We start from the raw sequence: 26,397 nt of genomic DNA, 5'->3' as shown, positions 1-26,397 counted from the left end.
ATCTGCCTTGTAAAAATGGACTTGACCAAATGTAACTCTCTTGCTACCCATGGCCCCCCTTTTGCCTTCCTTAGAGAACAGAAAATCATTAAAAATCAACATTTCTCTTGATTTTTTCCAATAAAAATTATTCTTTGTCCTTGGACAAGGATGATACATTAGTCAGTTTTTGTAAAACAAGACAAAAATACCCAGCAATTTTTATTTTTCTGATTACAAAATAATGTCTTATATCCCCAATGAAAAGATGGGAAAGACTAGAGATGGGCAGTTCACACACACACACAGTCACATCTAATGGGCATAAAAAGATATTCCCACTAATAATGAGAGAAATGTAAATTAAAACCATATATCATTTCCTGTCTCTGAGGTGGGCAAACATTAAGGAGATTGATAATACCGGGTGGGAAAAGAAACTATTGGTTGAAAATGGACACATTTTCTCTGGAAAGCAATTTGGCCACCTTTATCAAAATCGAAAATGTTCATTGTCTTTGACCCAACAATACTTTTAGGGTATAATATCTGAGTTCTCTGTTGATAATGAGTTTTTTAAAAAGATAACCATAATCTGTTGTTAAATCTTTTATAAAAACAAGTTAAAGAATAATATTTGCGATATGGTCCAATTTTCATTTTAAAATGCACATTACATAAAACATAATTAAGAATAGAGGATCGACCAGCTCTGGCCAGTTTGGCTCAGTGGTTAGAGGGTCAGCCTGTGGACTGAAGGGTCCCAGGTTCAATTCTGGCCAAGGGCATGTACCTTGGTTGCAGGCTTGACCTGGCCCCGGTCAGGAGGGTATGCAACCAGTCGATGTGTCTCCCTCTCTCTCTCTCTCCCCCCACCTTCCACTCCCTCTGTAAAGCAATGGGAAGAATATCCTTGGTTGAGGATTAAAAAAATAAAAAAATAAAAATAAAAAAATAAAATAAAGGACCCAAGATGGCAGTCAAGTAGGAGGAAGTTACACTCACCTCCTCCCGACACCATATCAAAATTGCCGCTAAAGCATAGACCAATCAGCATGGACAACCGTCTGAACACTCGTTTAGTTGAACACAGTCTTATAACTAAGGACATACAGAAGAAACCACGTTGAGACTGGCAGGAAGAGCAGAGGTGTGAAAAGGGCTGGCCCTGCAACCACGTGCAGCAGTTGAGAAGCCAGAGGGATATGTCAGCTGCAAAGATCCCTCCTAAGGAGTGAAGGGTCTCAACCCCACCGTGGGCTCCCCAGCCTCCAGAACCAGTGCTGGGAACAGGACCCCACATGACATCTGGCTATGAAAACCACCCTCCAACCAACTGAGCCACACAGGCTAGGGCTCACCCGGACTGTTTAAAATTCTCAGGTCGGGACACCATTCCCCGGAGGCTCTGATTTACTTGCCTGAGGTGACACCGGGCGTCAGCATTTCTTAAAGCCTCCCCAGGTCTTTCTAACAGGTGACCAAGGTTTCAAACCTCTTCTAGAAGAACTTGAGAGTTTGCCATTTACAACATCTGCCCTTCTTAGATGTGATGTCCTCTTTGGTTTCATTCCTACCCCCACTTGGTGGAGAATGGTGGGGGATGGGGGTTACATGGACAGACACGGAATCACTCCTTCCAGAGCATGCCACAAGGAAAAGATGATGAAGAATGGCCACGATGGGAAGCTCAGGGGATCTTGCTCAGCAAGCTTTGCTCAGGAACTACTGTAATTTGGGGTAGCAGTGGTCTGTGCTCCCTCTCTGTGCCTGGTGCTTCTGGGTGCTTTGGGGTTTATTGGGGGGGGGGGATCATCAGATTAAGACAAATAGACCATAAGAGGGTAGCTAGCCTTCTTCTGTAGGTTTTCGGATACCTGGAACCAGTGAGTAACTTAAGAACACAGCAGGTTCCGGGCGCTCTGGGCAATAGGAAAAATACATGATGTGCTTTCCTTGTCTCTAGTGAGTTTATGGTTCTAGTCACAGACTTGCGGCCTGGCAGACTTCAGCTCTGAGATGGGTGGAATTCAGCATACTCATTTTTAAAATATTACATATGAACACAGTTAGGCCGGGCATGCTTTCCAGTTTGACCCCAGGCCACACCACTCCTTAACGCCTACATTCTTATCTATTTCTTCATTTACGTTTACCCCTCTAGACCTTTCTGAGGAGTGGAGAGAAGCTAGATTCTAATGAGATAAAATAAAATGTCATTTACTTGGGCAGCTTTTCCAGCTCAGTTCCAAGGTCGTATCCCCCTTTGTTACCTATTAGCAGTAATTTAAAAGAAAACAGTAGCCACAGCAGTAACCTAGCTGGGAAGAACTTTATTTATAATCACGTGTTTTTATTTTATATAAGAATTTTAGATGCTTCAGAGGTAGAAGGGATTGCTTTTGCTCAAACCCAGTAAGATCTTTTAGAGGGAAAATTTGCTGCTTCTAAGAGACTGATCGAGTTCACTCTCTGTAGATCAAAGGGACCATGGGATTTTCTGTCCTATTCTTTACAGCTTCCGGCTTAGCAAGCAGGCCCCTACTCGGGAAAATGGGCAGGGAGTATAACATGTCCATATTTAGTCGGGCTAGAATGATAGATTCTCTCTCTCAATACAGAATTGTGTGGTTGGACAAGAGTCCGGACTATTGTCTGATAAAAAAAAAATAATAAGTCAGGAAATCTAGACCAGAACTGGGAATAATTCAGAATGTATCTAGCATTAATGAATTTCCTTGAATTATATACCGTATCTAAAGCCTATTTGGAACATCATGTTTTTGTTTACTAACCACTGAAGGAAATCCCTAACTTTCTTGCAGGGAAAATACTTTGAAATCCAGTTCAGCCCAGGTGGGGAACCAGATGGTGGAAAGATCTCCAACTTCCTTCTGGAAAAATCTAGGGTGGTGATGAGAAACCCTGGAGAGCGGAGTTTTCACATATTTTACCAGGTTTTCCTTTATATTTTTTCTTTCCTACTTCTTATTTCTTCTGCACATTTAAATTTGTTTGGTTTCTTTTTCTCTCTCAGCAATCAGGTTTAGACAATCTAGCCTGCAAGCCAAGCAGCATTTATCACACTAGTATGTGTAAGTCAGAGCACAGAGAATTGAAAGAATGAATGGCCCTAACCGCACAGGAGAGTGAGTTCTAGTCAGGGTGAGAAGACAAACATTTCCCAAAAGTTAAATAATCAAGAAAGTGTTGATATACATCAAAACAAAAGCTTGATTCTTTGCCAAACAGAAATTCATGTGGGGAGACTTGCCTGGGATGGTAAGGAGAGAGATGTCTGGTGGCCTGGACAAAGAAGCGGAGGCGTGAGCCAGGCCTCAGCCAGTTCGCAAGGGCAGAAGTCTTCAAAAGGTGGACTGTTGGACCAACTCAGAATAGGTTACAGATCTACGGATCTTTTTTTTTCTTCTCCTTTTTTCCATCACCATTTATTCCCCTTTTCCCCTTTATTCTCTCCTACCTCCGCCCATCAGCTACTGGTCTTTAATATCAGGTCAAAAAGTTTTGACTTATACACTCAGAAGCCATGGAGACTTTGGAGCTAGAGCAGGGGTGGGGGGGAGGTGCTTTTAAATTGTGTTCCAGTCTTAGGTAGTCATTTGATTCAGCTATTTTTAAAAATGTTTTTAAGCATTTTAAAAATATAATGATGCCATAGACCATTTCTTTATGTATGAGTTTATATATTCATATTTCATATACTGGGGATCCACATTGAATTTCTTTGAAGAAAAGCCTGCGACTGTTTTGTCTTTTATTTTTGTTTTGTTCCAGTTTGAAGATCACTGGATTAGAAGGAAGTTAAACTGTGTTCATAGCTCACATTCAGTCTCATAGATGTTTTAGATGATGGCAAACAATTCTTCTAGCTGGTATCTGTTGGTTGAAAGAATGCATAAATGACCAAAAGCTTTTGTGAATTCAGTAATGCTTTTAATTGTATTAATCAAAGCAACATGTACAGATTGAAAAATAGTTTTGTGTATCACACACATAGTATATTATTTATGAGGCACTAGAGTGAAGTTCATAATTGTTTCCAGGACCCCTTTCATGTCAATAAATGCCAGCCCCATTCATCACCTCCACTGCCGCGCCCCCACCCCCCCAAGAAGTCGGGTTGGAAACCAGCAGACTAGGGGCTGTGGAAGCGGTGAGCTTAGGAGAAGGTGGAGTTAAAGATTCTGACATAAAGTTGAAGCTGTGAAATAGACGAGACTCCTGTGGGAGTGAGTGGAGAGGAAAACCATGTCTCTACAGGACTGGGGGCCTGGGGACTGTCTGCAGGTTAAACAGGCATTGAGAAACCAGGCAGTTAGTCAGGGGAGGAAAGCTGGGAACCTGCAGTGTCACCAAAGCCGGGGAAGCTCAGGGGGATGAGCCAGTGGATCAGATGCTTAGAGCTCTTGCAGGTAAGGGATGGAGCAGAGGTCTGGAAACCAAGAAAGGGCTGTTGGATTTAGCCACTGGAAAGTAGTCACAAGAGTCATTTCATCAGAACGGTGAGGGGAGAAGCCAGGGTGCAGGTGGTTGAGTCGTGATGAGAAGGTAGAGTCTGCAGCTTGAAGTCACTGAGTCAAGGGAATGCTTCTAAAGAAAGCCAAGAGCACCATGTGTTTGTAGACAGAAGAGAGTTGGGCGTGAAATGCACGTTAGGGGGCTTTGCGATGTGGGTGGGGAGAAGATCGAGGAAAGTTTTTTCTCAGACCAAAAAAACAGCAACAAACAAACACACAGAAGGGAAAGACAGGAAGAGGGTGGCTCAGAAAGATTCCAGAGAGACTAGGAAGCAAACTAAGGGAGCCTGACGTCATGGATGACCTAGAACTTCTCAGCAATGGGGATGAGGTTCCCTGTTTTGGGGACGTGTTGCTGAGTTGACATGAGGAACTTGACCACAATGGAGAAGTGTGGACAGGAACTGCTCTATTTTCCTGTGCCCCGTTGAGTGGGCGCCAGCGGGCCGCTGGAGCTGGCTTGCACGGCTGTGTGCATCCCTCTGTCTCTTCCTTCAGGGGCATTGTCTTAACAGTTTGAAATCAGTCAAGGTAGGAGTATTTACACCATGGAAACTGGCAAACCCTACAGATCCTTCCCTTCCCGCAAGAGTTGATGGTTAAACGTTTCCAGCAATCACTGGTGGGAGCCCTTTAAGAGGGTCTTGCTCAGACCTAAGGCAGATTTCAGAGGTGGGACAAAAAGCCAGGGACAGTGATTTGGTTCGGAGGTTTCAGCATGCCAGAGTGTGGGGCTTGAGGTGGCTTTTGAATATGCACCCTGCAGAGAGAAGCATGGAGGGGCCCACTGCACTTTAAAAAGCCATAGGCAAGTTGAGCAGGAGTGGAATAATTATCACCTGGCTTGGTTTCCACTCTCCTGCGGGACCTCACCACTGAGGCACTGCCGTCCATTCCCCGTATTGGACAAGAACTGCTCGGGTCCCGCAGGTCTGATCAGAGAGTTAAGAACCAGAATTTTCAGAGATGACTTTGGGCTATCACAAGTAGAGCAGAAATCCTGAAGCCCCGTCATATTTTGGAGACGAGGACCACCGATCCTTTCGGAAAGCAGGGCTAGAAAGTCCCATGGCTCATGTTCAGGGGTGGTGGCTGCAGGGCCACATCACATACACACCCCTGCTTTCTCTTGCTCCAGCTCATCGAGGGCGCCTCTGCCGAGCAGAAGCACAGCCTGGGCATCACCAGCATGGACTATTATTACTACCTGAGCCTGTCTGGGTCCTACAAGGTGGATGACATCGATGACAAGCGGGAGTTTCAGGAAACTCTGGTAAGTGCTGGAGCAGGGCCAGGCAGGATCTGCTCTGCAGACAGGGTGTTACTGCTGGTAGAAAGGGCAGTGAAGGTTAGCAAAGCCAAGAGCGGCATGAAATTTCCACCTCCTTGTCCTGTAAGCAGTCCATTTCGTAAAACACATGTTGAAGCACCCTTAAATAGCCACCTGCCCAGCTACAGAGGACCACTTAATGATTTGAGATGGGAGAAAAAAAAAAATGTGACTGCACCCTGGCCGGTGTGGGTCAGTGGTTAGAGTGTTGGCCCGAGCACTAAAGGGTCACAGGTTTGATTCTCGGTCAAGGGCAGGTACCTGAGTTGCAGGTTCGATCCAGTACAGGCACGTACAGGAGGTAGCCAATCTCTCTCCCTCTCCCTTCCTCTCTCCCTTCCACTCTCTAAAAATCAATGGAAAGAATATCCTTGGGTAGGATTAACAACAACAAAAAAGGTGAATGCATCATTACCCCCCCTGCAGAAGTTATGATTAACAGGTAAAAACTGTTGTGAGTAACACATTTACCATACCTGTTTGCTCACAGGATGCACAATTGTTGAGCTGTTTCCTTAGAAATGCAAGGCAGAGCACTCTTAGATCTTAATCAGGTTAGACATTTTAGGACACCTTCAGGCTTCTCTTCAGCTCTGTATATAAGTACAGGTCAGAGTGCTTTTCACACAGTGTGCATGTTATAGTACAAAGGGTGAACCCAGGTCACACCCTCAGGGAAACAGCTTAGTAAGCCAATCTAGACCTTTCTGGAGGTGGGCTAGTCACCCATTTAGCCTCAAAGAAATGCATCACCACTGCCCTTTGAGTCAGCTACCAGCCTGGCTCAACCTGAGCCCAGATCCAGAACCAAGGGGAGACCCTGAAGGGGCATTTGGAGGCACAGTTTGAAGGAAGCTGATACTTGTTCTTGAAAGGGGCAGGATGTATTTTCTGGGTGCCAGAAAAAAAGAGGACATCAAGAGCCACGTGGCCTCAAAGGAACTGGCTGAAGCAATACAGAGAAGAGGCCCCTGCATTGGTCCTAGAGTAAAGTTCCTTTAAGATATGGGTATCGAAGACTCAAGCCTTTCAGCTGCCTTTATTGAATTTTATGGACCTTAGAAATAAGACTTCTCCGATAATAATGTTATTTGATTTCTTGGAGATTTTTAATTGGGATATTTTTGCAAGTACAATCTATTCTCAGCCCTCCCAGGGAAGGGAAGGACCTCTCAGCCTATTTGGAGTAGCTGGACCTAGGCACCAGTGCCCTTAGAGGGAGAGAAGTGGCACCAAGATCACACCAAGGGATGAGAACAGGCGTGTGGACCGTGTACAGCTGCTGCTCCAGCTGAGTCTTTCCTCCTGCAGCTCTCTGGCCCTTATTCCTGGAGGATTGCGTGCTCTATTTAAGGACAGAACTATGTTGTTGTTTTTTTTGGGGGGGGGGTGTTAATTGATTCAGAGAGAGGAAGGGAGTGGGAGAGAGACAGAAACATCGATGATGAAAGAAAATCATTGATCGGCTGCCTCCTGTACGCCCCCTACTGGGGGTCAAGCCCTAAACCCAGGCATGTGCCCTGACTAGGAATTGAGCCGTGACCTCCTGGTTCATAGGTCGACGCTCAACCACTGAGCATCACTGGCCTGGCAGGGATAATGTCTTAGCAGGACTTCCAGCTGCCATCGCAAGCTAAGCTGCATATAGCTGCACCATCCAGTCTAAGCTTGGGCTCTGTCATTACGTGCTTACAAAGCCGGTGACCCGCTTGTGTGGCTGATTTCTCTTCCCGCCTCCAGCACGCAATGAATGTGATCGGGATCTTCGCGGAGGAGCAGGCACTGGTGCTGCAGATCGTGGCGGGCGTGCTCCACCTGGGGAACATCAGCTTCAAGGAGGTTGGCAATTATGCCGCCGTGGAGAGTGAAGAGTGTGAGTAGCTTTGGCCCACGATTGTCGGACAAGGGGAAACGGTTGTTTTGCTCCAGCAGAAGTAACCCACCGCTTTCTTTGCTTAGATCTCAACCGGGGTATTTTGGGAAGAGATGAGAATTCTTTTGCATCCTGCTGTGGCAGAACAAAAGGGCCTGTGAGCGGCCCGGCCTCTTCCGTGCACCTGCCCCTCTCCTCCCACCTTCCACATCAACTATACCAGAGTCACACCCATAGACCACTAATGAATTTGTTTCAGTTTATCGTGAACCTTGGGGAAGTCTGACAGAATTCCACATCTAGGTTTTAAAGCGAAGTGATACTTTAATGAAGATTAGAGTAATAGCTAAATAACCCAAAATATGTGTCTCCTAATAGGAGCCTGTTCTGTAACTGATCTCCAGGGTCTGCATTCACCTAAAGGTCATGACGAGCAAGTGATTGGATGTGTGTAAATACGGACAGCTCACAGATTCCGTTCGCCCTGTGGGCTGGATTAGATTAGATTTCTGAAAATGGGGAGAAACAAAATTAAGAGCATTCACTATTGTGTTGATGTTGCTGATGACCACCTCTAATGGTCACCTCTGTAGCAGTCAGAGCCTGAAGACCTGAATGACCATTTTTACTTAGTTCCTTCCTGCAGAGACATTATTGGTTATGTACAGCACAATCCACCACAATCCCCGTGGCGTGTGACTGTTGCCTCTTAGGCATCAGATGGCTTTCCAGGCTGCTTTCAGAAGCCACCCATCCTTCAACCACCCAGGAGGACTTTTCTTCCTTTCTCAGCATTCTTTAAGGGTGATAAATTTAGATGCATAGTAATAAATAGTATCCCACTCATTGCTGACAGTGCAGTGAGGCTATTTCCATTCCAAATAAGGTTCTTTTTATATTTTTGTTTTCTTTTGTGATAAAGGGAAGTTCTGCTAACTTCTGATGTCTGTCCGATAAAGAGCAAGATGACTTATGTTTAGCAGGGGAAGGAATGGGGTGAAAATAATAAATATACAGGGTGTCCACAGAGTCTAGAAGCATGACCTAACAGTAATAATAACTATGTTTCTAGACTTTGTGTTTCTTACCCTTCACTTCTAACACATGCATGGGAGTGTGCAGGAGGCTCATTAGCACTTGGCCTTTTAAACATTGAGAGTTTTGGTTTCTGTGGAAGTCGACTGGATTTCTCTTGCCTTCTTGGCTGGTATAATCCTTTACTGCCCCTTTATGCTGGTGGACAAAGTAAGGGCTCTGACACAGCCAGTGTTTCCCCATGTGCCTGAGCCAAGACATAGCCTCCTCAGACAACTGGGGAAGGCCCAGGATTGGCAACTGCCTGTGAAATGCCCTGATTGGAAGAGGTGGAGAGATGGAGACCAGGAAAGGCTGTGCTTGAAACCAAGGAGGTCTAACAAAGAAATGTGTCCCCCTTCCAATAATTTGTTTTCTGTTCAGTTGGTAATACCCTAACATGGTCCAGATGGGTGCGCTGTCAACACTTTCCAGATTACCCTTTGCTAGTGAACCTGTTCTCTTCCTGAGTGGGAACCAAGGTTTCCAGTCTCTTGTATTCTTTTCAGGAGATACGTGCTCCAGAGCACATCCCCTCATTTTTCCTCACGTTTGTGTATTAATGGAAACATACAAGGTAATCTACAGCTGCCTTTTCACTTAACATTATAGCGTGAAGTTTTATTTTACATCATTTCACTGAGGAGCTTAATCCTTTCTGTAGCTACATAGCATTTCATTGCTTGGCTATATTTTAATTTATTGAACTAGTCATCTGTTGGTGGACATTAGGATGGTTTTGGATCTTCTGCTATCACAATACTGAATGAACACTACTAAAATGAATAGCCTGGTATGTGTTGTCTTTCGATATTTGAATACACATTGGTGGAATAAGTTTGTAGAGGGAAATGCTAGCCCATGTTTTTATCATGGAAGAAAGCAAACTTCCTCTAGTTATCGTAATGAGAAAATGGTAAGGTTCCCATCATAGCTGAAGCAAAATAGCCATTAATAACAACAGATTTTGTTGTTACCTGACCTTGGATTAATGGATCTATAGAATTTCCTGAGTCAAACCTTTATATTGCTGAGAAGTCAAACAAACCTCAACTTGGGCACATGTCTACCTGTCATTATCAACAGAGTAAGATGGTGTTTTGGAAACAAGCCTTGCTCAAAAGATGTTAAGTCAAATTAACCCAAGAATTTTGTTGAAGGAAAATAATACAACATACGTAACAAGGTGGAGTACAAGTGGCAACACCCCTCCTTTGCCCCGCTAATTTTTATTTAAAAAAATTTTTACCTTGCTGTTTCTTTTAAATTTGTAAAATGGAATTTTGTTTTGCTGCATCTTGGTCAGTTTCTTTATCTTCTCTATACTTCACATGTTAACGGAAAAATTAAATCTGACTTTACTCTTTAATGCACTAATAGAAATCTATCTTCATTATCAAAATGTGCTGAAACATTACTTTCTAGCAGGTTCTTTTATGTTCTACATAATTCTGATTAACTATACCAGAGTTACATCAGCATTTTTAACTTAATCAATGGCTGCTCCCTCCTCTCGCTCCCCAGGGCCTCCAAGCCTCTGCGCTCTGGTGCAGCCACTCTCATGGAAATTCACAGCCTGAAGGAAGTCAATATGAGCAGCCCTGTCATTTCAGCACCGGGGCAGCCACTAAAAATACGAGGTCATGAAAGGTTATACTTGAAAAACGTGGCATGGATTTTTTTTTCAAAGCGAGTACTGGATTTCCTCTCTGGACTCCTTAGCTGTTTCCCTAAAGTTTGTGGCTCTGGATCTTGATCAAATCCCATGCCTTGTTTTTCGAGTGCCCGCGGTCCTTTACTTGTGCTCTCCTACAGAAGAGGTGTGAGCCATGGAAGTATGTACGGCATGTTTCTTTTTCAGTCTCATCTGCTGTTTTGTCTCGAGGCCCCAAGGACTTAGTCCGTTTTGTTCTATTTCTTTAGCTATGGTCATAAAGATAATGGCATAAACTTTTTCACCAAATAGTTAAACCGTGTCCCCGTGTTAGCATGGTTTATAGGCTTGGCAGGAGCTCATATTTACAAAACTGACAAAATGGGGCTAATTGTTGTATCAGACTATTCACTGTAGTTACCATGAAGAGTGAGGGACGCTGTTGAATTTATTATAAACCATTGACAACCACTGTGTCAAGTGAGATTCACATGTCCCTGACTGTCCGCCTGGTGATGGTGATGATATCAGCCTCCCTTCATGAACCTCTTCTATGTCAGACACTTTGGTAAATGGCTCTTGATTCGCACAACCACCCTGCATGTGTCTAATCTGATTTATAGGCGACTTATGTCTTTGCTCTGTACAAAGGTAATTTTCTCTTTAGTGGAAGACACATCCAGGTTCCCAAACACATGTGTTAACATTAAAACTAAACTGAAGAATGTAAAGAGGGTCAAATATATGGTGATGGGCACACAATGCAAGATACAAATGAAGTAGTATAGAATTGTATACTTGAAACTTATATGATGTTATTAACCAGTGTCACCCCAATAAATTCAGTTTAAAAAACTAAAGGAAATGGCCATTAGTAAATTAGTGCATTTGATTTTGTTCACATGCCCTTTGTAAAAAGGAAGCTGTCTACTATCAGAGCCTTTCTGTGGAACACTCACGTAGATCATCTTTACCTTGCTCTGGCATTACACTTTTTCAAAATGCAGTCACTGACTTCATCTCATTGGAAGAAATGTCATCCTGTTCATTCTAACACCATCTATGAAATTCAAACACATTGTCCTTTATTGGGAGGCTTGTGATTTTTAAGCATTATCATAGTAAGGTCTTTAACAAAATGTTTTTATCAGAGAATTTTGGTAAAGATTTATGCAGAAAAAGAAGACTCATGGTCCAGTTTAGAATTTTGATTCATGTCACAAAAATCTCTCATTAATATTGGAAAAAATATGAGCAACCTTTCATGTCCAAGGGTGGTGTCACTCGCATTATAATGTTTTAACCAGAAAAAAATCCCGTTTATATCGCTAGCCCTCCCCTTGGAGAGTTTCACAGCAGAAAACAAGTTGCTGAGCCATGGGAAAGCCACACACTGCATGTCCTCAGGGTGAGGTGGGTGTGCTGTGATGTAACACCAACACTCCTTTTCATTCCATACACCATGCCCAGAGAAATCTTCTTGTCATACCCCTCTTCAGAAGCCACTCAGGCCCCCTTGGCTCCAGCCCGAATATCTCAGACCACTCAGTGATCTCTACTACTGGAACTCGTCCTAACCTTTTAATCATCTACCTTAACTTTCAGCCGTAGCCAGTGTCGGTCTGCTCACTGGACCTCGACCATGTCTCTTGCATTCCTGCCTCCTCACTTTTACACATTCCAGTCTTCTCTCTCTCATCTTCTGCATCTATACAAATCCTGTCCATTCTTTTAGACCCTGCCCAAATCCTCACACCTTCCTCGATCACCCTAGCAAGCAGCGATACCTTTCCGTTCTAAATTCCTCCAGGACTTTATTATCTGCCCGTGTCACATATTTAGCTTTTAGTAGGCTTCTTTATTTGGCAAACTACTTTTGCCTCCCCTAGATGGTCTTCAGGATTTCTTCAATGTTTTATGTCCTGCCCTCTCTCTTTAACCCTAAACCTATTAACTACCCAAAAAATATGTGGTTGGTTGTAATTATTAGTTTGATATCAGGTGCTTCAAGCTCTTTGGGAAGGATGCTCTGAAAACACTGTACCAAAAAGGAAGAAAACAATATTTGGAGCCAAAGAAATGTTTCTTGATTTAGTTCCTTCCGGCTGCAAGCTTGACCAGATGTCCATTTTAGGCATTCAGCTGTGATCTCAGTAGGGGAGATAGGTTAGCCACCCTTCTTGGTCCACTGATTTGTATGACTGGAAGTCTCAGTCATCGTAGGAATTGACTCATGTAATAGGATAACTGGGAAAAACAACATGGATGGATGTGTGTGGGATTGCTGATGATTGATCTTCACTAGACTGAAAGCTCTTGGGGACTAAAGAGGGGTCTTGTGCGTGTGCGCGCAAATGTGCACACACACACATACACACGTGCCTCCACGTTTGTGAGATGCATTGTTAACATTCTGAAAGACGATCATGATTTGTTTTCTGCAGTTTTGGCTTTTCCTGCGTATCTCCTGGGGATCAACCAGGACCGGCTGAAAGAAAAGCTAACGAGCCGGCAGATGGATAGCAAGTGGGGCGGCAAGTCGGAGTCCATCCACGTGACGCTCAACGTGGAGCAGGCCTGTTACACCAGGGACGCGCTCGCCAAGGCCCTGCACTCCCGCGTCTTTGATTTCTTGGTAGATGTAAGTAAGCTCGGGGCCACAATGGTGATGTTCCTATTGTAGCTCTAAAGAGTAAGACTTGCAAGGGTTTTGTGTTCATGTTTTGGCTCATTCCTTCTAACCATTACCTCCCTCCTCCACTTTTCACCCTCTCACCCTGGGACCATTGAGTCCTGCTTTTACTTCTGGAATTCCCCACCAAGACACTAATACAGTAAGAGCTTCCTGTGGACAAAATACAGGGTGGTGCAAAAGTAGGTTTATAGTTGTTTGTATGGAAAATAATACAGTAATGAATAAATAATAAGAATAAATGCTGTGTTTTGTGTACTCACGACTGTAAACCTACTTTTTCCCAGGCTGTATTTTCTAGAGCAGGACTGAAGACCAGAGAAAGAGGAGACCCCCTGGTCATGAAGCTGCCTTGATTTTGGAGCCTAATGATTTAGGAATGTTGTATTTGTCATTTATTACTGTGTTACAAATTAGTCCAAAACTTAGCAGCTTAAAACAATAGACATTTATTTTCTTATTTGGGGGTGACTTAGCTTGGTGGTTCTGTTCATGGATGAGATTGTAGTCAAGATGCTGATGGGAGCTACAGTCATCCCAAGGCTTGGTTGGAGTTGGGGGATCTGGTTCCAAGCCGACACACTCACACAGCTATTAGCAGGACACCTCAGGTCCTTGCTACGTGGTTCTTTTGTTTGAGCTACTTGAATATTCTCACAGCTTGGCAGCTGGTTTCCCCCAGAGTGAGTGATCTAAGAGAGAGAGCAACGCAGAAGTCACAGTGCTTTTAATATCTTCATCTTGGGCCCAAGTATTGGCACCTGCAATACTCTGTTCATTAGAAACAAGTCACTAAGCACAGCCCACACATAGGGGAGAGAAATTAGGTTCCACCTCTGACGGGAGGAGTATCAGAGACTTTTTGTACAGTTGGCCCTCCGTATCTGTGAGTTCCACATCTGTGGACTCAACCAACCACAGATCAAAAGTATTCAGAAAATTAATAAGTGTTATGTTGTTGCTGACTGTAGTTACGCCTACAATGGTTGTGTCTGTACTGAACATGTACGGACGTTACTTTCTTGTTATTACTCCCCAAACAATACAACATAGCTGTTTACATAGCATTTGCATTGTATTAGATATTTTAAGTCATATAGAGATGATTTAAAGTTTATGAGAGAATGTGTTTTGGTTATATGCAAATGCTATGCCCTTTTATATAAGGAACTTGAGCATCCATGGATTTTGGTATCCACAGGGGTCCTAGAACCACTCCCCCATGGATATCAAGGAATGTCTGTATTTTGAAACTACCACAGATATTTTTTAATGATGGAATAATCATAAATATATATAATTACATGCACATTTGCATATACATACATATTTATATGTGTATACCACATATAGATCCTGAAAAATTGGTCTTTCAGCTGTGCAGCACTGCCAGTGACAGCCTGTTTTAATCACCGCAGCCTGAATGGAAGAATGATAATAGAAACGCTTATGTAGCACTTACTATGTGCCAGATACTGTTCTAAATGTTTTAGAAAAAATAACTTTTCATTCTTACTCCAACCCTGTGACTCAGATAAAAGCTAACTGAGGCCCAGAGAGGTTAAGGAACTTACCCAGGGTCACACCACTATTAAGTAATAGATTTAGGAATTGAACTCAGGTTTTTTGTCAGTGCTCCAGCTATTCTCTCTCTCTGCCTTTTATATGATCAAGGTAGAAAGAACCCTCAGGAAACCTTAGTCAAGGGCCGCAGCATGGCCATTAGACCCAAAAAAGTCTGCACCTGGACCACAGCATCTATAAGGGTTAAAGTATGATTAGGTGTGGTTAGGGTTAGGTTAGGGTAGGGCAGCTTAGGGTAATTATTCTGTGTACTCCTTGTGGCTATGTTAAGGGTAAAATTGCTTGGGAAGGTCAAGGTCATGCCAAACATTAGCCATGTTTTTAACTTGTCCAGAGCCCTCATTTTACCATCAAGGGAATCTTAGTCCCCAGGATTGGTGGATTTTCCCAAGGCCATTCAGCAAGAGGGTCATGCAGAACCGGGACTAGAACCCACATTTGTCTCTGTTCAGTGTATCTTCCAGTGCTGTGCTTCCCACCTTATTTCCTTTCCCTCCTTCCTCAGTTTTTTGTGTGGTAAAAGGGGTGGATGCCCCATGTAAGTGATACTAGTTAGAGCTGACATTTACTGAGCACCGACTCTGTACCAGGTACTGAGCTAAGTGCTGTATATTATTGTTCATTAGCTCGCAAAAGATAATTGTCATTTTTTGGCCTAGAAAACAACTCTGGTACTTCAGGATTCATCCAGGTGTTCACCACCTCCAGGATTATGTCTTCTATATTTCTCCCTCCCCTGCTGTCCTAACTAACCCCCTCTAACCTACACTACCTTCCTGTCATTAAGTCTATTCCATTGAACTGCACATCTCTTCTCGCAGTGATCAGGAACACAGATTTAGGAATCATCCCACTTACATTGAATCCCAGGCCCTCCCTCTTGCCCTGTGTGATCTCGGGGATTGCAATTTTATCACTGTTGTTATGAGAACTGCAGTGAGAGTTAAATGGAACAACACGTGGAAGGCACTTAGCAAAGCCTGGAACAGGTGAATGTTAAATACACGTAGCTGCTTTTATTATCACCACTTTAGTGATAATTATTGGTATTGTTACCCGTAGTTGGCTCGCCCTCTCTATAAGCTCCTGGGAACAGAGATTGTCTTCTTGACGTCCCTGGCATATTGGGTTAGGTGTTTATTAAATAACTATTGAATGGGGTTCTTTATGTGAAATAGATTTTACTTCGATCATCCAAGATGACATTTTCTTCCAATTCTCGAGACTTCCTGAAGGAAACTGACTTGCCGGAATGTAATGGTTTTCAGCATTAAGCAAACATTGTTTTTTTCCTACCACCATAGTTTTTTGGGATCCTGGTGGTTTCCTAAAATACTTGACATTGCACTGAGACTGTTTCTTTAAACAATTCATGAGTTTTATTATTTTTTTGTTTTTTCCAGCACCATTTGGGATAAATGTGCACTCCTCCACCTCCACGCCCCCTCCCCCACAATTGCTGCACTATTATCCACGCCCATGGGTTCTCTTTTCTTTTTCCCTTTTTTGCTCAATCCCTCCACAGCCCCCAGCACCCCTTCCAGAGCTCTCTGCCTGCCCTCTTATTTCTGAGGCACTGAGATTTTTTAAAGTTGTAAGCCACCTGTCTCCTTGATCTCTGTTTCTAGCAGGCACTGGTATTTGCTGGGCGCAGTCTGTTTGCTGTGTACAGAGTTGCTTCCCTTTCCGCCCATGCATGCCCATGTTTAATATGAAAAAAAAAAAAAAAAGGAATTAATTCCCATGCTTGTTACTTTCTCCTAGTCCATCAACAAAGCGATGGAGAAGGACCATGAAGAATACAACATCGGCGTCCTGGACATCTACGGCTTTGAAATATTCCAGGTGGGACCAGTTTAAGTAATCGGGGGCTGGGGAGGCTGACGCATTTCCTCTGGCTTGAAGAAATAACGAATTCTACGCAATGAAAAAAAACCTCACTGTGGCCCAGTTTTTGCCGTTGTGAGTTCTTTGTGTACCTTTACCAAATTGGTTTCTCCTAAATATAAACTACGCGGCTTTCTCCCGATGCCGCCAGCATTTCTCTTAAGGCTTTTCACACTGAAACACCCCACTAAATCACTCAAGAGATGACGTCAAAATGACTTTGCAGAAACAATTGATGGAAATAACTTTTTCTTTTACAGAAAAACGGCTTTGAACAGTTCTGTATCAATTTTGTAAACGAAAAATTACAGCAGATTTTTATTGAACTGACATTGAAGGCAGAACAGGTAAGCATTCCCTCTGCCTTCATCGTGTTCTGCTTCTCATTTGTTTATTTTTAAGGGTATAGGTTCCTCTTTTGGTAATAGAGTCAGGTTTGAGCCTTGTCTTAGGAAATGTACTTAATAGCGTCGGCAGAAAAGCCGCATGCCCTGTGACCTTTCAGCCTCTGAAACATAAACACCGTCCGCTGCTTTGTGTCTCTCCTCTAAGCAAAGGAGCCGTGAAGGGGGACGTGGGGCTGGCTGCTCCTGCACTCTGTCTGCCTCGCTGCCCAAGTGCAGAATGGAAACCTACTTCCAACCCCAGTTGTCTACCCCATCTACTGTGTTCCAAAGAAGAAGCGTGGCTTTCTCAGATTTGCTTTACTCCCAGTTTTCCCAGAAGTAAACGTGTCTTTAACAAAGCTGATATTTTAATTCTGACTTGAAGTAACATGTCTTGATTATAGTTTCTTCTGAAAGCCCAGTGCAGGTCTCTTTTATTCTGGATACTCTCTTGTTTTCCAATTCTAGGGTCTCTGTAACAAAGTCCTGCAAACTGGGTGGCTTGAAGCAATAGAGATTTCTTCTCTCAGAGTCCATAATCAAAGTGTCATGAGAGCCACACTCCTTTCAAAGGTTCTGGGGGAGAATCCGTCCTTGACTCTCCAGCTTCTGGTGGCTCCTGTCCTTGTTTTGTGTCAACATAACTTCAGCCTCTGCCTCGGTCTTCACATGGCCTTTTTCAGTGTGTCCAAATGTCTCTCTCCTTTCCCTTGTAAAGACACCTATGGTTGGATTAGGGATCACCCTGAATCCAAGATGATTTTACTTGTGAGATCCTTAGTTAATTATATCTACAAAGATCCTATTTCCAAACCTCACAGTTTGAGATTTTAGCTGGACATGAAATCTTGGGGGACACTCCACATATGAAAGGCTGTTTTGGGGACGTTTAGTCATGGAGGATTCATGCCTCTGCTTAGGAGCCTCAGTGACCAGAGTCCTTCACATTAACCTCTGCCCTGAAAGTCTAGCTTTCCACCACCTCAGAATAGCTAGAGCAAAACAACCAGGGGACAGCGTGGGATGGGCTGAGATGGGAAAGAGTAGGCGGAGGCTAGATCATATAGGAACTTTGTAGGGCCTGGTGGAAGCTTCAGATTTTATAGCAAGTGGGATAGGAAATGATTGCGGCATTTTGAGCAGAGAGGAACATGGTCTGATTTGTGTTCTGTGTTTTTGAAAAGGTCACCACTCTGGCTTCAGGCTTCCAGAGGGGGGTGAGACTGGGAAAGCAAACAGGAATGGGAGTTGAGAAACCAGTTAGGAAACTACCACAGGAGACTGGGCAGGAAATGGTGGGAGTGTAGGCAGTGATGGTATCAGTGGACAAGAAATGGTGGGAGCGTAGGCAACGATGGTATCATCGAGGTGGTGACACGGTGAGACGTGGTCAGATTCAGTATGTATGTGAGAGACTGAGTCAGCATGATTACTCAAAACAATGAGCAATAAATTAAGAAGCAAAGAGGAATTGAGGATGATTTCTGCCTTTGTAGCTTGACTAACAAGTTACATGTGAGAGGCCTGTTGTACATCCAAGTGCAGATTCCAAAATCTAATATATGTGAGTCTGGAGCTCCGTGGGGAGGTCTAGACTAGAGAAACTGCTCCAGGGGTCATTAGCCTGTAGGTGCTATTTAAAGCCATGGGATTGGTCGATATCACCTAGAGAAGGAGGGCTGAGGAAACGAGAAGGCTGGAGGATTGAGCCCTGAGATCCTGCATCCTATAAAGATCTGGAGAGAGGCGAACAAAGCAAGACGGGGAGGAAGGGGGGAAACCAGGAGAGTGTGGTGGTCACCGAGTTAGATGCGCACCGGGCCTGAGTGAGGGCCTTCGCCCTAAGTGCCTAGATGCTCACCTGTACTGCTGTCCTGTGTTAAACTCGGAGATTCCTGTGAAACAGACCTATAGGTTAAGCTACATTAAATGTACATTTTTGAATGTCAGAGATGATTGTGCGGTAACAATTTCATATGGTTTGAACTGAATAAAAATTACATTACTAAGCAATGAAATGTTCCTTTTCTATCCCTCTTAGAAAAAAAAAAATTACAGTTCCAGGTTTTTGTCAAAGGGCATTTGAGTTTTCCTTTCATGGTGATTCACGCGCCTTTGGTACACATACGTGCAGAGCTCCGCGGGTCTTCGCTGGGTAATCACGGGAGTTCCCGCTTTCTGTCCCACAGGAGGAATATGTCCAAGAGGGAATAAGGTGGACGCCCATTGAGTATTTTAATAACAAAATTGTGTGTGACCTCATAGAGAACAAAGTTGTAAGTATCGGTCTGGTGTCTCCTTACTGCTCACAGGTTTACATTAAGTGAGTTTTTCTCCTCCGTGTCATTATTTTAGAATAGGCAAGGTGACAACTCTGGTTTGCACAGAATTTTAGCAATTTCATTAATTTTTTATATATGTATGTTAGAAAATAGAGCGATAGGGTTTTATTCTTATAAGTGTGAACGTGTGTATATATAAGTAAAATTTCAACTTACAAATAGAAGTTGTTACTGAATTAATTCTAAGAGAAGACAACTGTCATTTGTGTTGATGGCTTAGCCCATGAAGAGACATAAAGTTGGTCCTGCCTTCTAGACCATTCATATAACTTCTAGGACTTGAGCCCTAGAAATTACTCGAAAGAAACCAAAAAGGATGTAGACAGATCTCTACAGTACCATTTTTGTTTTTGTTTTTTTATAAAATTCAAGACTGGAAACAGTGAAAACATCAAAACACAGTTCAGTCATTACGTAAACTAGAGCATATCAGAGTAAACTAGAGCATATCAGAGCAGGAAAATACAGCCATTAAAATAATAAGTGCGAAGACTATGTAAAACATGACGATTGTTTTTAAAATAGTGCTGTATGGGGAGGAAAAGTAAAACATGAAAACACGGTTTATACTGGGGAACTGTGTAAAACATGCCTGTTGCCGTAATAGGCTGAAAGCAGATATTAAGAAATAAATTAGAGTCAAAGGGAAATGTTTTAATTTTTCTTTTGGGTTTTTTAAATCAATGTAGTACAAAGATTGTGCAGATAATGATCTGTGTATAACTTTGAATAGAACTTCGGGGAGTTAAACCATTTTTTTTGGAAAAGGGGCTTTTCCTCCATAGTTAGATCTAAATGGTGACTCCCATTGGGATTAGTAATGGCATTCTTGCTCAAAGGGAAAGAATGACTTTCAAGATGGTATCTTGAATCTAGGGAGCTGTTTCCTTCCTCAAGAAACGACCTGATAAGCACTGTATGTATTTGAGAACAGTCACTGAAGTGGGGCTTTGGCTTCTTGGTCCCATCAGAACCCTCCTGGCATCATGAGCATCCTGGATGACGTGTGCGCCACGATGCACGCGGTGGGCGAGGGGGCGGACCAGACGCTGCTGCAGAAACTCCAGATGCAGATCGGGAATCATGAGCACTTCAACAGCTGGAACCAAGGCTTCATTATTCATCATTACGCTGGGAAGGTATGGCCAGAGAGCCGGGCTCGCCAGGAAAGGGGACGGTAGCCTTTTCAGTGTGTACCTGTTTTAAGCCTCTGAGCCTGTCATCTCTTTTCTCATGAGGCAACTGAGAACATTGTCCATATAGTTTCATCTGCCTCACTGTGCTTTGTTCAGTCAACGCTGACTCATTCATGTAACAGCACGGGCCCTATGAAGTATCTACTTCGTACTTTTTAATCATGAGGCACCCGGGTACATCTATTAACTGCTGAAGGAATGGACTTGTGTCTTGCCTCCTGCTGTACTCACAGGCCTTCATTCCTTACCTGCCCACGCCCTCTGGGGATATAAATAAGGACAAAGGTTCACATTCAGTGTTTGTTCTCATAAAACACATAATTATTGGGTGCCCTCTGGGTACAACTTTGTATGGGTGCTGGTGATACAAAGTAAGTCGAGGTCATGATATTTAGGGACTTCCTACTCCTGTGGAAATCCACTGGTCTCACCTTTCCTCCCAACAAATTTTTTGTTAACCAGAGCCCCTGAGCGTATTTTTAGCTAAGTTGATCCATCCAACTCTGACACCATTTATAGGAGAAACTGCAATGCCTCGGATGACATGCCAATTGCAATGGATTAATGAGCATAAGGAGATTTTTATTTTATTCTGTCATAGCTAAAATTTAGGGAAATAATTAAATTTATTACTTAGATATGCCTATGAATCCATTGAAGAGGGGGTATGTGAGACCTGGGTCCTCTGGGCCATGTAGGCAGCCAAACACCAGCATCAGCATCCACAGTCCATCACCAGCTAGAAGCTAACAAGTAAAATAGGCACAGCTTTACTACGACAGTTCATGGTGAAATCTGAAAATATACACATTCTGGTAAGAATAGCCATGTCTATTTGGATTTTTTCCTTCAGTAAAATACTTAAAGGGTAAAACTGGGTTTCTTTCCATTCTTGGCCAGGTATCCTATGACATGGATGGCTTTTGTGAACGGAACCGTGATGTGCTTTTCATGGATCTGATAGAGCTTATGCAGAGCAGTGAGTTGTAAGTGTGTTTCGCCTCATCTGACATGGGATATGGGTTTGATCAGATTTTCAATATTTTCAAACTTGTGGAGTGGTTCAACATTTTGTTTGTTTGAGCTGTTGGGTCTGGATTATCATTGGACAATTTGTTTTCTCAAAATAGTCTTTCTTTTTCCAATCTCAGTCTCACCCTTGTATTCCTAATACTTCCCATCCCCAAATTCCAAGTATCATCTGCATGCCTTTCAGGGCCCCTAACCTCATTATTTCCAACACTATTGTCATGGAGAGGTGACCGTCCTGGGGTGGGTTGGGATGGCCGTGTCTGACCACCTAAGAGGGGAACAGTCTGGTTCTCTGATACTTTGCTCTTAGAACATCATCCCAAGAATGGTCACTCAATTTTTTTTAATGGCTAATGGCTTAAAAAGAGTTGAGCTGAGTCCCTGAAGGAATTGGGAAATGGCTCAAGAACTCTGGGAGGGACCAGTCAAGAGGGATTGCCACAGAGACCAATTTTCACTCCCAAGACCCTGTCTAAGCAATAGAGAAGCAGCAGAGGCTTCCCCCTTGGAAGCTGCTGGAGTGCTCAGGACCAGCCCTGCTGTGCCCTTTCCTCCACTCTCCCCTATGAAGGTTCCCAAGATCCTGGGTTACAGGCATGGGACATAATTTACATGATCAGGGCTGTACATGCCAGGCAAGTACAATATTGCACAGTCTTCCAGATTTACAATTTTGGAGCTGCCTCCAAGTAAGAGCTGCCCTTTTCGGCTCTGTGACTTAGGCTGTCATAATATCAAGGTTAACTTCCGTAATCAGCAGCAGCAAGCCTGGTCATTTTCTAAAGAAGGCCTAACTACAACAAAAGCAAAACCGAGTATCCTTTTCAGGCCCTGGTCAGCACTGTTCTGCTCCATTTAACTCTCTTCCTCCAGGCCACCCAACCTTGCACTCCTCCCGACCCTTATCTCCACATGCCTGTTCTTCCTTGCACTCACAGCTCCCCACTTTGGAGATTCTGAATTTTTTTTCATTTGAAAACACATAAAATCTATTTGTTTCTCTCTTACAAGGTCAGATAAGCCATGATCCCTGGCTCGTAGGTTTTATGACAGGTGCAGACATGCTTTTAGAGGTTTGTTTGTTTTTTAAGTATTAAAATTACTGCCAAGTTTGAGAGCTATTAATGCTTCCACGTAAGCTCCTATCCTATAGACATGGTCTATTGTTTATTAAATACATTTGCTGCAGAAATCTATAATTGTGTCTGATCGAGTTAAAAATAAATTGCAGGGTAGAATTTCTAGAAAATTCAAGATGCCCAAAAAGCCATTTAGGAGGAATTGAATTTGAGTGTCAGATTGCTCATTTACATCAATCACTTTATTCAGTGAGTCAGCAAATATTTATTGAGCACCTACTGTGTACCAGGCTATTTGCCAGACAGGAGGGGCACTAAGGTGTCATTGTGCTGCTGGCATCTAGTGGACAAAAGCCACTGATGCTATGAAATATCCTACAATGTGTAGGACAACCCCTCCCCCCATGGCTCCCAACAAAGAATTATCCAACCCTAAATCCCAAATATCGATAGTGCCAAGGTTGAGAAACCCTGCTTTAGGGCAGAGCAGACCTGCATTGCATCCAGACAAATGCGTTCAAGTCCCTGAGCTCCAGTCTGTCTGTCTCGTCCTGACTCAGCAAACCCACACTGTGCCATGTCCTATTGCCAAGGTGCACCTCTATTCTAGTGAGTAGGGGGATTCAAAAGGCAGAGTTTTAAATTTTATTTTCAGGTTTAAACTCTAAAATGCTTATATCTTAGAATTCTTCCTCTGTTTTTTGGTTTGGTTTGGTTTGGTTTGGTTTTTTTGTCCATTGCATATTTCCCCGGGTCACATCTTGATGGCTTGTGCTTTGAGTCAGATGACCTTTCTGTAGCCAAGGTCATGTGCTCCTCTCCATTCTCAGCGGAAGCAGGCTTCCAGCCCCCTCTGATTGCTAATCCGTTCTCTTTCTCCTTTTCCAGACCTTTTATAAAGTCCTTGTTTCCGGAAAATCTGCAAGCCGACAAGAAAGGGCGCCCAACTACTGCCGGAAGCAAAATAAAGGTTTGTTCTATTCGGGGAAGTTTATAGATTCCTATAAGAGGCAGGCTTGTCTAGGAGTCAGAACGGCACCCCTGAGCCAGGATGAGGTCAGTGCGATTAACGGCTGGTTACAGATGCCCTGAAGTAACGTCGCTGCCTGAGCAGAGGTGCAGGATGCAAGCTGAATTTGACTTGGCTGCTCCCAAACCCCAAATGGATATTAAGTACCTCAGAGCTCAACAGTCAGCAGATGATAATCAGCTACTTTCGAAGAGGAAATGGCCTTAAACTGAACCTGGAAGAATTCACATTAAACTATCAGAGAGAAATTTTATGATTCGGAGCCACATTTTGGGATTTGATGACCATTCTCCAGACCAGACCCCAAAACTTGCCAATTATGGAACTTCATGTACTTGAAATTCTACTGGGTCTTACAGGGACAATTTGTGCACCCTCCCTTCTCCCTGAATCCCGAGGGCCCCTCCTTTCTGAGAATTACGGGCACATCTGGCTCTGTGTGTCTCCAAGTCAGAAGGAATTTTTTTTTCTATTGATTTTTAGAGAAAGAGGAAGGGAGAGGGGGAGAGAGAGAAACATTGGTGTGAGAGCAAAATATAGATCGGCTGCCTCCTGCATGCCCCCTACAGAGGATGAAGCCCAAAACCCAGGTGGGTGCCCTGACCCGGAATCGAACCAGCAAACTTAAGGTGCACAGGACATCGCCCAATCAAATGAGCTACAACCGGCCAGAGCCAGAAGGAATGATTAGAGTGTTTCTTGGGAGCCCCCCGTGGACAGTGCACTATGTTATTTGAGCCACTGTGTGACGAAGTTAGAGGCTGTGTCAAACACACTTAATCATGTGATCCTTCGAGAAATAGTCACTAAATGGTTTTTTAAAAATCGTATCAGTTAAAAAAAAACATTCTAAAACAAAATCATACCAGTGAAAGGCCGCCCCAGTTTTATAATTGATGGGATCACCAAGTGATTAACAGAAGGGCTCTGGGGTTCCATTGCCTGTGCTCACATCGCCACTTTGGCTTTTACGTGCTGTGAGAGCCAGCGAGTTACCTAAATTCTCAGTGCCTCTTCTGCTTTATCTGTACAATAGAGATCCTGCTACCTATCTCAAGGGGGTCCTGGGTTGATTACGTTCAATAATCCATGTAGGGCATTTAGCACACTGCCTGAAACAACACAAAATGTGTAGTATCTCCTATTACATTCTACTCTGTCAGCCCCCTCCCCATAGCCCATGCTGATTCTTCTGTGCTTAATTTTGTGGACACTTATATGTATGTGCTCGGTCCTGCCTCGATGGTCCATCCCCCTCACTGTCTTTGTGTGTCCAGGTCCTCCAAGTCCTCCTCACAGTGTCCTGCAGGGTTGACCACAGCCTCGTGGACACAGTGGTGGTTATTGTCTCTTCCGTTCACTCGCGCTTTCTGCTCTGAGGGGTTCATGTATGGAAGCTGCCTCCCCAGCCCTGGAGGGCAAACACACTGGCTGGAATAAAGGAACCCATCACCCATGGGAAGATTCCAGTCAAGAGGAGCCTTTGGGTTTTATGGAGGAAGTCAGATGCCAGCTGGGTCTTGAGCCGAAGGGTCCAGTCCTCTGGGATTAGGGACAATCATGTTCAAAGACCTAGAGAAATTTAAATCTCTGGGTTGAGTTCCCTGGAGCAGAGCATTGAGGGCAGAGAGCAGATGCAATTCTCATGAGGCCCCAGATATTAATGTCTCGTGAAGCTTCTGACTCATGCCTTCACTTCATGCATGAGGATTAGCTCTGGGCTGGAAACTGTAGTCACAAGACTGTCACATTCAGATCCAAGAGGCTGGATCATCAAGGTTGCTGTGACTCACTTTCAAGCGATCTGGGTTCTCAGTAGAGTTTATTTCCTATAAAAAGGAAGGCGGGGTTAAGGCTCTTTATTTCTTAGAAGACCTGACTCCTTTCCCTTCGTTTTCTTGTCTAGTTGAATGCTCAGAATTGCCACCTTCTGGATGTACTCACAATGTTCATAATTTCAAGGCCCTCAAAGCTTGCTGTCTGGGGTAGTAGTCAACCTGAAGTCAGTGAGCTGATGTAGGGGTAACTTACTGTGCATATTCTTCCCCCCAGTGGTACCCTCCTTGGTGGACTGTGTGACCTGTGTCTGTCTGACGCTCTGCCTCCACCCAGGAGTGACATTCTCCATTTTATACGTCCCCTCTGAAACTCCTCTCAGAGATACACAGCCATAGCTCCATCTTTTATACCTTCAGTAGCCACAGTATTTTGCAGATGTTAAGTATCATCTTAATGATATCTCTGAAGTGTAAGCATTTAAAGGTATTTTATTATATTCTAATTCTTTAAAATTTTTAAATTGATCTATCGGATTTAATTAATAAAATATGCATTTGGTGAGAACTCCCATTATCTTGCTTAAGCAAGAGTATTCTATTTAATAACACTTGATGTTGAGGCTTCACTAAATTCTACATTGTGGCTGGAAGTGACCAGTTTTCACATTAGAGCCCAAGATTGATGCTATAGGGAAATGGAATGGAGCTCAGTGCTGGCAGAGTGGGCTGGACTGCAGCTGTATCTAAGTGACACTTGGCCTCTGAAGGGGTGGATGTGACAGACACAAGCACCGTGCGGTATTTGGACTGGTTGCCTTTTACCACCTACTCCCACCTTCAGATTAAGATACTAGAGGTCTTCTAGTTCAACCTACTTCATTTATAGGTGGGGAAACTGAGGGCTGGAGGAATTTAGTGATCTGTCATGTAGCTTGCAGAGAGC

The 26,397-nt window shown here is 43.6% G+C and overlaps 1 protein-coding gene across 1 annotated transcript in view; it reads left to right on the top strand.

Moving 5' to 3' along the window:
• The window catches only part of MYO1E (myosin IE), a 181,591-nt gene that overhangs the window by 106,476 nt on the left and 48,718 nt on the right, over positions 1-26,397 (top strand). The window contains exons 7-16 of the mRNA XM_081128965.1: positions 2,805-2,936; positions 5,656-5,790; positions 7,588-7,720; positions 12,893-13,089; positions 16,489-16,569; positions 16,872-16,958; positions 19,187-19,273; positions 20,311-20,478; positions 21,436-21,521; positions 23,535-23,616. Of these exons, the coding sequence (XP_080985091.1) occupies positions 2,805-2,936; positions 5,656-5,790; positions 7,588-7,720; positions 12,893-13,089; positions 16,489-16,569; positions 16,872-16,958; positions 19,187-19,273; positions 20,311-20,478; positions 21,436-21,521; positions 23,535-23,616 (1,188 nt within the window). The remainder of the gene's footprint in view (positions 1-2,804; positions 2,937-5,655; positions 5,791-7,587; positions 7,721-12,892; positions 13,090-16,488; positions 16,570-16,871; positions 16,959-19,186; positions 19,274-20,310; positions 20,479-21,435; positions 21,522-23,534; positions 23,617-26,397) is intronic.

Source organism: Miniopterus schreibersii (assembly GCF_964146895.1).
Source record: "Miniopterus schreibersii genome assembly, chromosome: 1".
Lineage (NCBI taxonomy): Eukaryota > Metazoa > Chordata > Mammalia > Chiroptera > Miniopteridae > Miniopterus > Miniopterus schreibersii.
Note: the sequence above shows the minus strand (reverse complement) of the source record. Positions and strands in the feature narration are given on the sequence as shown.